The sequence below is a fragment of the Pinus tabuliformis genome, chromosome 1_1, assembly GCF_031772625.1.
Source record: "Pinus tabuliformis cultivar Carrire ecotype Pingquan chromosome 1_1, CPIR1, whole genome shotgun sequence".
NCBI classification, from domain to species: domain Eukaryota; kingdom Viridiplantae; phylum Streptophyta; class Pinopsida; order Pinales; family Pinaceae; genus Pinus; species Pinus tabuliformis.
The window spans coordinates 598697168-598714157 of record NC_142297.1 but is presented as its reverse complement, the minus strand read 5'-3'; the positions used below and the strand labels follow the sequence as shown (position 1 = coordinate 598714157).

General features: G+C 36.9%; 1 protein-coding gene across 1 annotated transcript; it reads right to left on the bottom strand.

The window, feature by feature from the left end:
- Positions 1–2148: 2148 nt before the first annotated feature.
- Positions 2149–2924, bottom strand: LOC149214689 (uncharacterized). The gene is made up of 3 exons (XM_089389474.1): positions 2743–2924; positions 2374–2557; positions 2149–2265 (listed from the first exon to the last, which is right to left on the bottom strand). The coding sequence occupies exons 1-3, from the start codon at positions 2922–2924 to the stop codon at positions 2149–2151; spliced, it is 483 nt and encodes a 160-aa protein (XP_089245600.1).
- Positions 2925–16990: the final 14066 nt, after the last annotated feature.

The following is a 16990-nucleotide window of genomic DNA, read 5'->3' as shown; positions in this document are numbered from 1 at the left end:
TGTGAAGTTTAGTTATGCACTGACATTATGTGTTGATGGCAGTATGATGCATGGAATTGTATGGCAAGAGACTGCCATGAAATATTGAAGAAGGCTCAAGTTGAGCTTTCCTTTGAAGTCACTGGGAACCATGGGGATTGAGTCATGGTGTTTGTTGTTAGCCTTGTGCTTTTGGTATTTTCTGATTTTATTGTTCTTTATTTTCAGTTTTGTTATGTCTGTTGCATGATCATGAAACTTTGTCATATTGTTGTTGGTTTTCCACTTCTTTTCTTCTCAGTCTTTCATTTATTTTCTTGAGTCTTGATAATTGGTTGGGAAAGAGGAAAGTTGATGGAGCTCGGGGAGAGTCGTGTTGTACCCAAAAGGTAAAACCTAGATGAATATCGATGCATGAGTAAGCACAACAAAAGGTAAGACTATGACAGTCGGTTGGACTGGTTGGGTCCATTGGTGTAGATGGGCGCTGACAGTATAGTCATGAGAAAGGTAACAGGAAAAGGTAAAGTAAACATATCTAAGGTGGCATATGCCTTGGCTATGTTGGGAACTGTTGTTCTCAATGTTTTTCATATGTTGCACACTTAAAGGGAGATCTCTTAACCATGACCTTCTAATATATGGTAATTTTGTTGTGATCATGATTATGCTGATGTTTATATGTATACATATATGTATGTATGTATGTATATCATTGTCTGACATGATCATAATTGTTTATGCTAATTTTTACATATCTGTATGTATGTATCCATGTATCTATGTCACTGTCCGATAGATCTTCAAGAATCATTCTTGTGGCGGAATGATTGCTTATGCAGGTGAATGACATGAAGAAGTTCCTGGCTATGAGGAATCAAGTAGGAAGAGTAGTCATAACAAATATATGAGGTCAGTATCATGTGAATATGAATTTATATTGTATGCTTGTATTATGCCCATGTTTATGTTTTGACAGGTAATGTGGAAGGATACATAAGTGAAATGAAAGCCATGTGGTTTGCGACATGTTAGAATAAACACTCGATAAGACAATGGAAGAAAGGTTTCTTAGTAGAGACAATGTGATTTTGGATGCGAGTTACTATTGTTGTGCATAGGTTGTACATATACATGGTACTAGTACTGGGTATAGATGGTGTTATGTACATATGGTGTGGTGTGCATGATTGTACAAGTGGTGTTGTGTGCATGTGGTTCTCTGTACATGTTGTACAAGTGGTGTTATGTGTAAGTGGTGTTGTGTACAAGTCGTGCATGTGGCATTGTGTACATGTGGTGTCGTGTACATGTCGCGTGTGTGGTAATGTGTACATGTGGTATTGTGTACACATTGTAAAATGGTGCAGTGTACATATGGTGTTGTGTACATGTTGTGCAGGTGGTGTTGTGTACATGTGATGTTGTGCACACGTTGTGCAGGTGGTGCTTAGTACATGTGGCACTAGCATACATATGGGATTGAGTGCATGTCATCCATGTTGTGCTGCAGGAATGCGGTACTATGTATGTGCCTTGTGTAGTCACGGTATCATGACATGTGTATTCGTTGTGCAGTACTATGTGTGGGTACATGTATTGTGTGGTGTTGTACATCGGGTATAGACGTATGATTTGTGTTGTATATCAGGTGTATGTGTATGCATTTTGTGGTGTCTCACATTGTGTGTGGATATATGTCTTGTAATGTACATTGTGTACATATACGTGTTGTGCCGTGTTGTACACCGGATGTAAGAGTATGTATTGTGTTGTGTTATGCACTAGGTGTAGGTGTATGTATTGTGTTGTGCACTGGGTGTAGCTGTATGTGTTGTATGTTAGGTGTGGATGCATGTATTGCATGCTGTTCTATGTCATGTGTGGATTGTGCAGTTTTGATGCACACTATGTGTATGTGCACATGGTTGAGGAGAAGGCACTGGGTGTTTGTCAGGTGCGACAACCAATCCAGAGTGTGTATGAAATAAGGACAAAGGTAGAAGTTAAGGTTTAATGAAAGGATAAGTATCAACATTTAATTTATGTAACACCCTCCTCCTACATCTACCCAAGTAATTGGACAACTAGGGTAAACATGCAATGAGAGGCCACTATGATATGATTCGACCTCCTATATGACCTTAAGGAAGTGAAATCGACGAAACATCACACACAATCATAAATGATAAGAGACTGTTGAGAAACTGTTTTGAGCCTCTCTATCCCTTCAGAAATGCTTTTTATCTGTTCATTCGACTGCATCAGATCGCTAAGAAGGCTACTCTGCAGGAAAGGTAAAGATTTGGATCTGATATCAAATAAGAAGCAAGATCGATCGTAAATTGATCTCTCTCGGTTGAAGAATTGTTTAGCGAGGGTAGTTTTCCCTACCCTGCCAAGACCTACAATTCCCAAAATTGTATCCTTCTCGCTTTGCTGCTGCAGTGGAAATGTTCTGTCCACATCTTTTATTTTTTTATTGAGGCTAGTAGGATATTTAGCGATGTCCAAAGGTGGTTTGCGAACTTTTTTCAGAACTTGTTGGACGACCTCATGGACGAGCTGCCACCCTTCCCTGAATAATATTCACAATCACAGTCAACAGACAAATAAAAAACATCTACATAAATAATCTGTGATACACTTATGAAGCCAGCAAAGTACAAAACTCAAATAATAGGGAGGGTCTTACTAAAACCGATTATATCTGCCACAGTAGAAAGATTATTCCTCCATTTTTCTATGGTATTGGGGTCGTACCTTGGTTGCGGACAATAAAATGCTCTCTTCCTTTCAAGCATGCCCAAATCTCTAGCATAAACTCGATCTCCACCGCGCATCCATCGAAGATCTGCGGGCTCGACTTTGTAGAAAACCAGAATTATTGTTGACCCCGACTTCAACATCTTTTCCCTATCAGTACGAGCTCGTGGAGACACCATCTTGATTGAGCATAAGTTGGTGAAAATATGGCTACATGAACAGACGTTGTTCGAATATCCCCTTCGATTTGAGGTTTCAAGTTGTCTCCCTGTTCCAATTCTTTCTGGTCCAGAAAAACTAATAATCCATATTATTTAAGCCGGTGGTAGATATGACTAGCGAGTCCTTTCTTTACGTTAGGACCGCGGTGATTTAGAAACACATCATACACATAGCTGTTGGTGGATGCAAAGGATGTAAAGTTAACGGGTGCCATTGGATACAGATTAACAAAGAAGCAAGATCGAATATATTTGGTAGAGATTGAGAATGCGCGCTCAACTTCAATATTTGCCTATGAACGATTCAGGAGAGCAGAGAAGCTATCAGTTGCAGCTTTTCTGGTATCAACACCTCAATTGAAAACAAAACAGCTTTGATTTGTAGTTGATTACTTGAGGTTCTTATTTCCTTTGAGAAAACCAAGTGGCGAACTAATACCTTAATCTGGTAATCTAAACGGTGGAAGCATGAAGTTTCCTACCAGTTTTCCCTTCTTCCAGCATTATTGACTATCAGTTCTGTCGCAACATTATTGACTAAAGTTCGGAAGACCTTTTTTTTCGACGAAAAAACTTTCATTTTTCATTTAATCAAATGAGAACATTTTTCATTAATCAAATGAGAAATTACATATGGCCAGAAACCGAAGAGAGGTAGGAAAATCATTATCAGAACAACACCATACCAAAGAAGAAAAAAGGAAATCACTAAGAACCAACAAATTGGTAACACTAGGAAAAAACACAAAAAAAACTAAGATAAAAACACAAAAAACCAAAATAAACCAGACTAAAACAAAAATAAAAAATAAACCAAATTATACATCCAAAAAACAAGAAACAAAAACAAAAAATAAACCAGACTATGCATCCCAAAAAACAAAATAGGAGATCAGAAAGCGAAAGAACCAACTTCCTGTACAATGCCATCCACCTTGTTTTCTTGCGAAAGACCTGCGTTGATTTCCTTGCGGAAACCTACTTCACCACAAATAAGATTCCTTTACTTGGTAGTCGAAACTCATTCTTTATGCAGAACAACTTGCATCCACCTATATAAGAGATGTCTTTTTGAAGTGGTCTAGATTTTGTGAAATTCTTAGTAGGAATTCAGAAAAATCATCACTTTTATTATTTAAATTAAAATTTTAACTGTATATATGAATTTCTATCAATTTAACATGTTATAAACCAATATAAAATATAGCCATAATCTAAAAATTATAATTTTGTCTTGAAATTTATAGAAATTTTAATTATATTTTAAAAAAATCTAACAATAATTTTTATAAATCCAAATAAAAATGATTACCAAATAAATCCAAATAAATATTTTCCAACTTTTTAAACGTATCCCATATACCAAATTCTTTGACTGCGACGGGATCTTTTGTCCCACTCTCTTCATGGGGAACAACTGCCAATGGCATCAGAGTAGCTAAGCGGGGTTCTTACAATTTTCCATAGGCAACCGTACGCATCAATTTCAAATAAATGTTATGAGAATTTCACATTGTTGAAATCTTTTTTTTAATGTTAATACATTATGATAGTTTTACAAATCTCATAATCAATTATCAAATTGTTGAAAAATTGTTCTCCTTAAATAGTGTTTTAAAGATTAATTTTGAGGTAAATTTCAATTTTTAAAAATATTATTAATATTTATATTTTTTTCATTAATTTTTTTTTTTATATCTGCATTATGTTTATATATATATATGATCTGTGTTTATATTATTTATATATATATATATATATATATATATATATAAATTTAACACAATTTTAATATTAGGTATTAGTATAATTATTGTTTGGATATATTTTTGGTGGTTGGTATTTATATAATTAGAGTTTGAATATATTTTTGATTTGTGTTTTTATTATTTGAGTTCAAAAATATGATATTTTTACAAAGAATTTACACAATTTTATGTGAAGCTATTTTTAAGGATATGGGAATTGTTTATCAGTGGTTCTTTGAAGCTTGTTATCTTTTGAACGTGATTGTATGCTACCACATGTTAGAAAGTGATTGTATGCTATCACATGTTAATCATGGTATGGATTCTCTAATCGTTTGATTCTTTAATTTTTATTATTAGATAAAACTTGTATATATTTTGTATCTAATCATATCTAAGATTATAACTCATAGAGGTAAGAAATTGCAATTTCATTACAATAACCAATATTATAATGCTTTCAAGTGTAATTATAAATAGTGGATTGCAATAATTGAAGGGCATACCTCGGCAAGTAGCTTAGCTTTTACTCAATTCATTAATCGAGGCCATTCATTTGCTTCAAGATGTCATGGACAACACAAGTTACACTTCAAATTAGAAACTACCATGATAGTTTTGAATGAGATGTTTATTCAAGATGCATTTGATATGTTCATGTTTTAGACGAATGATACTGGGTTTCATCTCTTTCCTCCTTCCATGTGTATTGTTATATGCCTTCTATTAAGTGCACACATGTGAATTCCATTAACCCCTATACATGTCCATCCACTAGCTTGTCATCTCCTTCAAAGTTATCGATGTTTTGATACTCTACTCTTATGCTAGTTTATATGTACTTTTGGTGATTTGATCATGTATCAATATTTTACGAGGGCCCCTAACAACTGGCAATTCTTCTCTATAATCCTAGAATGACTATTAGTTGGGATGCCACTACCACAAGAATCAATCTCATGAATGATGTATCCTACCATAATGCAAGTATCCATTTATTTAGGGAAGCAGTAGTTGAATCAACAAATGCAATCTCAAAGTTTCATTATCCATTATATGTACTCAACACTTGAAAGATCACATGAATTTAGGCCGTGTTTGTGAATCATCCACTCAAGCTCTTCCTACACTATCTTTTATCATAGTAGATTTGTCAATGTATCTATTGTTTCCCTTCCCAAATTATTTATTGAAGTGCTAATTATAGAAACCAACATGTCCTTGCTACTTAATTTTTTGTCCATGGCATTGGCCTTCTCAAAGATGTCAAGCATCATGTTTACAAAATCATTCCCATTTTCCACACTCATTTTCCTTCCCCCTCTCAATTTTTTCATTAGTAATCTCCTTCCATAATGCATTAAATTCTTTGTGCTCTCTGATGTCCTACAAATTTGACCACCCTACATAAGGAATGAAATCTTTGATTTTGGAAGCATTGGCTAAAACACACAAACCACACATAATTTTACCCAATCCTTTAATTCGCACCAACTTACCCAATGAGGAACATAGAAGAGAGTAAAGCAAAGTATCATGGGGAGTTAGGCTAAGTGGTTGTACCAGATCAGTGACCTATTTTCATCTATGTATTGTTCCATCATCCCCAAATAATTATTCCCATTTACAACCCTAAGAAAAACAAACCAATATATCTCTCTCAAATCTTAATTGAGATTGTGTTGTTAAAAGTGAGTTTGTCATTGAACACTTGTACCTCAAAGCTACCCTAGCAACATTGTTCATATCAACAACATATAATATGTTTAATGGTTTTTGCAATTTAATGCAAAAGAGTCATCTACATGTTTTATCATGGTTAAATAATAATTTGAAAATTAACAAGAAGAACGTTGTTAACCTGACCTAACTAAACCAAGCCTTATGTGTCAGCTTGAGACACTCAACACTAATACCCTAAGTGGGCTTTGGTTGCATTATGGAGCAAGGTAGTGAGAGTTGGAGTAGTCAATGAATCTTAAGAGTCTAGGAAAAATTGCCAATCTACAAACACCATGCAGAATAATAAAGATAAGAATAGCAATATACATTTCTCTAGAAACAATGGTATATTTCTTAGATTCTCTCCATGTTGAAGATGATGTCATAGCGGTGAATGCCATATGTGAAATAAGTGACAACATAATGGCCCTAATGTGCTCTAGATTTATGAAAATATCATGCCCTAGCTTAATCATGGCGGAAGGTGTAACAACCCTCATGAAAATTCCATGTAATAAAAGTTAATAAAGGCAAAAATAATAAACATGATTGATGGGACACTTATTCCAAGTTGAATGTAGGGTAAGACATCGTAGTGTGGGTGTTGATTTGGTTGTTAATGGCTAAGGAAATTGACAAAGGCAATGGCTAAGGCTTTGGAAAGGAAAAATGGAATTTTTGGCACATTTATTTATGAAAATAAAGGAAATTAGGAAAAAAGGGAGGTGAAAGGTCACAAGTTGCATGTGAGGAGGAAAATGAAGGAAAATAATGCAAAATGAAGAAAATAGAGGCCTCATTCATAAAAAGGCTTCTAAGGATCAGTGGGTAGGCTTGGTCAGTGTAAGCTTATGTCAGTTCATTTCTGGAGTTCTCTCTCTATTCTCTCTCTCTCATACTCTTGGACACTTAGAGTTTTCTTGGAGCACTCTTGGAGAGTGTGGCATATTTGTAGTTTTGGAACAAGAAGGCAAAGGAAGAGCAAGAAAGTGCAAGAGGACATCAAGATTAGTAGCTACAATGGGTTTTTCTTACAGGTACCGAGCTGAATGTATGTTTTCCTCACTAGTTTTGGCATGTGTGTCATATGCATGTGGTTTGCTAGTTATGATTTGTCATTGGCATGGAGGATGGTCGGGATTAATAGTGGATTGCCTAGCCTTGCTATTTCCTGGATAACCATGGAGATTGTGGGTATTTCATTGTTTTATTTTGGCTGGTTCTCATGTTTCCTTAGCTTAGGTTGAGTTATTAGTCCTGGAAGCCTTGGTTGGACAAACACTCTGGAAGCCATGTAACATCTTGGGTTGAGTTACTAGTTGTGGAAGCCTTGGTTAGAAAAACGCTCTGGAATCCCTTGGTGGGTTGAGTTACTAGTCCTTTAAGATGTAGTTGGACAAACACTCTGGAAGTCTGCTAAAAGATGTGGGTTGAGTTATTAGTCCTGGAAGCCTTGGTTGGACAAACACTCTGGAAGTCCTGGAAGGCTTCGATAGAGACCAATCTGATGATGGTTTTGTGATGTCCAACCGTGACGTGGAATCATTGTTTGATGGGTTGAGGTGGATGGCCTCTGGAATCCCTGGATGGTTTTGGATTGATGTGTTCTATAAGATCCCATATTCATGCTTGGAATATGGCATGGGGGTGAATGGTTGAAGGGAGATTTGGCTTAGCCATTTTACGGTCGAGTGGAATGTGGTAGTCCCATACCAGGTTGGATTTTGCATCATTAATATGAGGTTATTTCTCCTTGTTATCTCACGAGTATTATACTAGTTTATATGTGGATTATATGGTTGTTGTTTCCTTGGTATTTTTGTTGTTATTATGCTGGTTATGAATGTGTATTATGACAGTGGCTATGTATGGCTCCCATCATGTTTTTACTTGTATATGAATGAACAATGTATCTATGCCTTAATGGATAAAACTGCAGCTAATGTGATAAGGAAACAAAGCTTCATAGTGAATCTCAAATAATTATGAAACCCCTATGCTTAGATCTGTTGTTTACACCTATAAATTGCATTGATGCCAAGTGTTTGACAGAATGTTAGTCCCGGTTGGGGATGGTCAGGCCTAGTCCTAGATTTAGTTTTTGGTTTATTAGTCTTGTCATCATGTGTTTAATGGATTCTGGAAGTTACAACAATGTAACAGCCCTGGTAAAAATCCATGTAAAAATATATAAATCCCATGGTTGATGGGACACATATTCCAAGTTGAATGTTGGGAAAAACATCCTAGTGGGTGTTCATTTGGTCTTTTATGGCTAAGGAAATTGGTAAAGGCAATGGCTAAGGCTTTGGAAAGGCAAAGTGGAATTTTGGCACAATTATTTATGAAAATAAAGAAAATTAGGAGAAAAGGACGGTGAAATGTCACAGGTTGCATGTGAGGAGGAAATTGAAGGACAATAATGGAAAATGAAGAAAATAGAGGCCACATTGATAAAAAGGCTTTTGAGGATCAGTGGGCAAGCTTGGTCAATGTAACCTTTTGTCAGTTGAGTTTTGGAGCTCTCTCATTATTCTCTCTCTCTCTCATACTCTTGGACACTTAGAGTTCTCTTGGAGCATTTTGGCATTGGAGAAAGAAAGGCAAAGAAGGAAAGAGGAAGCAAGATCGAGCAGGGAAAGGCATGATCAAGCAGCTACAACAGGCTTCATTGCAGGTATCGACTTGCATGTGTATTTTCCTTGCTAGATTTGGCATGCATGGCATTACATGTGGTTATTTTCTATCATGGCATGGGTTTTGCCAAGTGTAAAAATGTTTTCAACCTAGCCTTTCCATTTCTGGATAGCCATGCTGCGATGGGGTTCTCATGTTTTGGTTGAGCTAGATTACTAGATGAATTCGAAGCTGGGTGAGGTGGATCTCCTAATGATAGAGCACATGGTCTAGTGGTCACTAAATTGAACTGTGGATCACAGTAAAGCCACTGACCTAGTGACCCTTGAGCGAAACTGTGCCTTGTGGTAAATAAAGGATTATGTTGCCTCGGTGGGCCTAGGAATAATTTCTGGTGAATGGAAATATATACGGTAAAGTCAAGAGGTGGTTTTCTCTACGTTGGGCCTAGTAATCCCAGGTTTGGGATATGCGGTAAATCTTGGAGAGTGGGTCTCGGTTTAGGGTCTAGTGATCTGAGTTTGGATTGTAGTAAAGTCTGAGAGACTAGGAGACAAGAAAATTCCTCATGGTGTAGGTGGAGAAACCTGGTGGCATCCATTCTTGTTTTGCCTAGTGATCGGGTGGATATCACAGTAAGGCCTATTATTATGTGTTCATTGTGTTGGCCTAGTGATCCGGGATGGATTACGGTAAAACCTGGTTTTTTTTTATGAGGGTGAGGTGGTTTAGCATCAGTATGCCCTGGCTGGTTCTTTTGGTTTGAGTCCCACATTCATGCTTTGAATATGGCATAGGGGTGAATGGATGAAGAAAGATTTGGCTAAGCCATTCTATGGTCAGGTGGAATGTGGTAGTCCCATCTTCGATTGGTTTATTGCATTCATTAATGGGAAATTCATTCCCTTGATTTCCATGTGCAAAATTATTGATGTATATGTGGGTTTTGATGGCTGATATGTTTATGGTAATTCTGTTCCTATTATGGTGGTTATATGTATATTTTATGACAACAACTATGTATGGCTCTCAGCATGTTTTTACTTGTAAATGAATGGTATCTATGGCCTAATAAATGATAATGCAACAAATGAAATGAGGGAACAATGGTTCATAGTGATTCTCAGATAAGTATGAGAACCTTACTCTTAATTATGTTATTTACACCTGTAGGTTACATGTTGATGATATGTTTAACGAAATGCCTAACATGGCTAGTAGGGGTCTGATAAAGGTCTTGTTCGACTTATTTCCTTTGCATCATTGTTTCCCTGTACTTTTACTGATTCCAAGCTATCACTCGATTTTGGGCAGTGGCCAAGCATCTGGACCTAAAAAAGTGGCTTAAATCCCGGGGTTGTTGGCACATAACTGGAAATTTTGGTCTCTGGTCACTAGCAGGAAAGCCTGTGAGAGCGACTTTAGGTTACTGCTCACTCCCTTGCCCATAGCATGGAGCGACGATGGCCTAAGAGATCAGAACAACAGTGGGACCTAGGGACAAGATGTCTGAGTGCCTGACATGTCTCCTGAGGGTTATGTTGCTGATGTTGGATGATTGTGTGTGATGTTCCGTCGATTTCACTTCCTTAAGGTCACATAGAGGTCGAATCTGATCATAGTAGCCTCTCGTCTCATGTTTACCCCGATTGGCATGATTACTTGGGTATATGTGGGAGGAGGGTGTTACAGAGTGGTATCAAAGCATGGTTGAACTATCGAACTGGATGGGCTATGTGTGTTGGCCATGCATGCATGCCAGTTGCATGTGTGTGTCTTACACTTGCATTCCATGTGCTTGTTGCATTGCATAATGTTGATCATGGTTGTAGTAAGGTTGTCATGAGGAACTTGATGTTGATTTTTTGGAATGCATCGTCATGAGTATATGATTGGTTACATATTTTTATATTTCACTTATGCCGCTTGATTACATCCTTGTATGTTGGGTTGCATTCTTATATGTTTGATTACATGTATCAGTCTTGTAGGTTGGTTACAAGTATTGATTGATTATGCTCGACTACATGTGTTCATGTGTATGTGTAATTGATTATGCATTTCTTATGCATGTTGATGGTTGCATGTGGCAATGTGTACAGTGGAGTAGTGGTTGGTTTCATGCATGAGGTCATAGTTTGTGAAGTTGATATGGTCATGCATTGACGACTGGACTCTAGCTAGACGGATGTGTATATGGTTTTGTACTCATGTGTTATATGCAGTCGTTATGAACTTATGGTCTTGGTTATAGTTATGCATGAATAATAGGTCAAAAATTCCTTGTGAAGTCATTGTATGCAAATTTAGGTCATCGTGGTGCTATTGGTTATTATGATGCTAATGTGTTGGCTGAGATAGAATAGGAGATGAAAATCATCATAATGAGGTTGTCTCATTAGACTTTGGGGTAAGAGAAGATCGCCATACAATTATTGTATGTTGGTATGAATGTATGTAAGTTAAGGATTATTATATGAATTAGGTTTATGTACATGCCTTTTGATGTTATGATTACATTCATGATAGATGTTAGTTTATTAGTGTAGTTATATGAACAAATGTCAAATAGTCAAGAACGATACTAACCTGTAGTTGTATGCATTGTTATTGTTGTTTTGCGTTAGATAACTTGATTATTAGGTTATATGTTGTTGATGAGCATGATATATAGCTTATTGTTGTTATATGCTATTAACTTGATGATGAGGGTTATTTTATTAAGATCTTGATGTTGTAATTTACATTGGCCATATGTGTGATGGTTATGTTCATTGAATTGAAGATCTTGATGTTATATGTATTGTGTTAACCTGGTTTAACCTATGTAGATGGTTATGGTTGCGATATCCAAGTATGAGCTGACATATTTGTGATATGGTGTCGTACTAATCTAGACTGATCGTACATATGTGATTGTTATGCATGAACGATAAATGCTTATGAGCTTATGATGTGAACATGTTAGTTAGTTACTGTTATGGATATCATGATTTATGTTTGAGTTGATATGTTGTGAAGTTGTGTCATGCTAACCAGGATTGATTGTGTAGACAAGATCGCCTCCCCTGAGATACATCAAGGTATGAGTTTGCTTATGTCTTATATTTGGTACTTGACTATTTTATTATGTCGTATAGTTGATTTAGCTGACATGGTGTGTTCATAGCTTGCTTGAATGTTTGATTAATTGCATAATATGAATATGAGTTTATAGGGTTGCATGAAGAAATGATCTTTTTTTAAGATGATTGTACTAATACATATGTGTCGAGACAATTGATATGTACTTGCGTGTAAGTAGGTGATAGTTGTAGCATTATGTCTAATGACTATGAGTTGACTATGGATTATGACATGATTGTTAGTATTGCTAAATGTTGATTTCAAATTGATAGACATGATTGTCTTCATATTTGGAACATGTGGTTGACATGTGTGAGTAGTTGCAGGAAGCATGTCGGTATTATCCTGACAAGGTAATAGTTGATGTGTTTATCTCACTAATAGTCAATGATGTGACGGTGCATAGTAACACTCAATTGTATCAAGAAAAAGGTCAAAGAAAGGAATTGGGCAATAATTCCTTTGGATATGTTTGGAAACCCTAATTCCAAACGAATGAATGATTTGCATACTGAAAGTATTCTTACCCTTGATTTCATCCGAGTTATGTGGGTATGTGCTATATTCATGAACACGTATTTGACAGGTATATTAGCTAGTCTCTAGTTATAGGTGGATATATCAAGGGAATTGGAGTCCCTTGAGAGATGGCGTGGATGTGTTCAGTTGCAAGCAATGTGTTTGGAACAACAAGGTAAGGTAACTAGTGTATTGTGATGTTTAGTTATGCGTTGACATTATGTGTTGATGGAAGTATGACGTAGGGGATTGCATGGAAAGAGATTGCCATGAAATCTTCAAGAAGGCTCAGGTTGAGCTTTCCTTTGAAATCACTGGGAACCATGGGGATTGAGTCATGGTGTCTATTATTAGCCTTGTGCTTCTGGCATTTCGTGATTTTCTTGCGCTTTATTTTCAGTTTTGTTATGTCTAGTGCATGATCATGCAACTTTGTTTGTGGTGTCATATTGTTGTTGGTTTTCCATGGTTTTCCTCTTCTTTTCATCTCAGTCTTTCCTTTATTGTTTTGAATCTTGATAATTGGTTGGGAAAGAGGAAAGTTAATGGAGCTTGGGAGAGTCGTATGGTACCCAACAGGTAAAACCTGGATGAAGCTTGGTGCATGAGTAAGCACAATGGAAGGTAAGACTATGACAGTCGGTTGGACTGGTTGGGTCCATTGGTGTAGATGGACGCTAGCAGTATAGTCATGAGAAAGGTAGTAGGAAAAGGTAAAGTAAACTATCTAAGGTGTTAGATGCCTTGGCTATGTTGGAAACTATTGTTCTCAATATTTTGAATATGTTGCACATGTAAAGGGCGATTTATTAACCTTGACTTTATAATATATGGTAATTTTGTTGTGATCATGATTATGTTGATGTTTATATGTATACATGTACGTATGTATGTATATCGTTTTCTAACAGTATCATGATTGTTTATTCTAATGTTTACATATATCTATGTATGTATCCATATATTTATGTAACTGTCCGACAGATCATCAAGAATCGTTCTTGTGGCAGAATGATTTCTTATGCAAGAAAATGACATGAAGAAGTTCTTGGCTATGATGAATCAAGTGGGAAGAGTAGTCATGACAAATATATGGGGTCACTATCATGTGAATATGAATTTATATTGTATGCTTGTATTATGCCTATGTTTATGTTATGACAAGTAATGTGGAAGGATACATCCGTGAAATTAAAGCAGTGTGGTTTGCGACATCTTAGGATAAAGCATGGATAAGACAATGGAAGCAAGGTTTCTTAGTAGAGACAGTGTGCTTTTGGATGTGAGGTACTATTTCTGTGCATAGGTTGTATATGTTGTACTTGTTGCATATTCACTGTTGGGCATAGATGGTGCTATGTACATATGGTGTTGGGTGAATGATTGTACAAGTGGTGTTGTGCACATGTGGTGCTTTGTACATGTTGTACAAGTGGTGCTATGTGTAGGTGGTGTTGTGTACATGTCGTGCATGTGGCACTGTGTACATGTCGTGCATGTGGCACTGTGTACATGTGGTGTCGCGTACTTGTCGTGCGTGTGGTAATGTGTACATGTGGTATTGTGTACATGTTGTACAACGGTGCAGTGTACATATGGCATTGTGTACACATTGTGCAGGTGGTGCCGTGTACATGTGATGTTGTGCAGGTGGTGCTTAGTACATGTGGCACTGGCCTACTTGTGGAATTGAGTGCATGTCGTACATGTTGTGCTGCAGGCATGTGGTACTAATTATGTGCATTGTGTAGTCACAGTATCGTGACATGTGTATTCGTTGTGTTGTACTATGTGTGGGTACATGTATTGTGTGGTTTTGTACATCGGGTATAGACGTATGAGTTATGTTGTATATCAGGTGTACGTGTATGCATTTTGTGGTGTCTCATGTTGTGTGCGGATGTATGTCTTGTAATGTACATTGTGTACGTATACGTGTTGTGCCGTTTCGTACACCGGATGTAAGAGTATGTATTGTGTTGTGTTATGCATTGGGTGTAGGTGTATGCATTATATGTTAGGTGTGGATGCATGCATTGCATAGTGTTGTATGTCGTGTGTGGATTGTGCGGTTGTGATGCACACTATGTGTATGTGCACATGGTTGAGGAGAATGCACTGGGTTTTTGTCGATTGTGGCAACCAATTTGGAGTGTGTATGAAAAAATGAAAAATGTAGAAGCTAAGGATTAATGAAAGGATAAGTATCATCATTTTATTTATGTAACACCCTCCTCGTAGATCTACCCAAGAAACTAGATAGTCTGGGTAAACATGTGACGAAAGGCCACTATGATATGATTCGACCTCCTAAGTCACATTAAGGAAGTGGAACCGACATAAAAACACCATACAGACATCCAACATCATCAACAGAACCCTCAAAGGAAAAGTCAGCCACTCAGATAGCCTGTTCCTGGGTCCCATTGTTGTTTTAGGTCTCTTGGGCCATAGTCACTCTCATGTTATGGGCAAGGTAGCAACCAACAACCTAAAGTCGCTCTCACATGCCTACCTACCAACATCTATGGATAAAAAATGTCAGTGTTGTGTTCGCGACCCCGGGATTTAAGCCACTTTTTCAGGCTCAGAGCCCAGGACACTGCCCAGAATTGATCCATCTCTTCAAATCAGTAAAGTAACATGGAAATGAAAGTACTAAAGAAAATACTTGTTCAAGACCTTGACTAGATCCCTACTAGCCATGATAGGCATTTCGTCAAACATATCATCGACATGTAACCTACATGTGTAAACAACATAATTAAGTGTAGGGATCTCGTACTTATTTGAGAATCGCTATGAACCATTGTTCCTTCATGCCATTTGCTTCATTATCATCTATTAGGTCATAGGCACATTATCCATTCACATACAATTAAAAACATGCTGAGAGCCATACATAGTTGCTGTCATAAAATGTGCATATAAACAACATAATAGGAACATAAATACAATAAACATATCATCCATAAAATCCATAAATACATCAGTACCTTTACACATGAAAATAAATGGAATTAATTTTTCATTAATGAATGCAATGAACCATCGAAGATGGCACTACCACGTTCCACCAGACTGTAGAATGGCTAAGCCAAATCTCTCTTCAGCCATTCACCCCCGTGCCATATGTTAGTATCAGTGTTTCACACTGCCATCAGTGATCAAAATTTGCTCTTTTGCATCTCATAGTAGGAGTCCCATACTAATGATTCATTCAATCAGGTCATGGATTCACTGATGGTAGGGTTTACATCCAGTTTTTCTCCTCATAATTTGTACTTGTTGATCCTCTTTCATATTTCAGACACAGTTCATGATTTACTCTGCAGTTTATCTTATTAGGTCTTAGGGTTTGGTGTCATTAGGTTTTAGGGTCCCACCATGGTCAAATACAATAATTACATGACAATAATGATCAACAAGGACATGAGGAGGCCAATAATGATTGGTAAAGCCATAATTTATCATATTGAAAGCCTAATGTAGTTCTCACCTCAAAACTTGTTTTGAGGTGAAAACAAAGTATTTTATTTTTATCTTCATTTCTTATGTAATTTTATGTTTCCATATGTAATATTGGTTCCCAGCTGCTCCTAAGCATCTGATGATGTTGCCAAGCACCTACCACTGCAAAAATCAAGTCATCATGAGCACCAATTCACCTGCAAAAGCAAAAGAGAAACAAGCACTAAAACCATAAATTCCTCTCCCATTGAGCTAGGGTTGGCTATGGGATTAGAGATATATGAGCAGAGGAGGCATAAGGGATATCAGAAGGTATGAGGAAATTTCACATCATCAAACATTAGGTCTCCATCATTTGTCGAGAAGTCATTCCAAGGAACAAGCCATTCACCACACATAAGGGGCAGTTTTTCTTCAAACTGTGTTTCTGAGCAAGAAAATATGAATTTGAAAAAAGTGAGAGAGGTTTTTGTCCATATTTTACCCAAGAAGAAAAAAATCTTTCAGTTTTTACACAGGTTTCATGGTTTGGGAGAATTGTCGAAAACATCATTTGCCTCAGGAGGGTTAATGCACCTTTGCAGTGACCTTGGTAAAATAAATTTTTATCATAGATGGAATGACCAAATGACTCACTTTATGAGTCAAATGATAAGTAGACACAAATATATTTCCAATGAGCTATCATGAGCTCAATTTGGAGTTTAGGAAGACCTTCAAAAGTTGACTGCAACAACACTATGCATTTTGGCAGCCTCATTCTGCACATTTTTACCAGTCTTGGGAGATTGAAATTTTGAC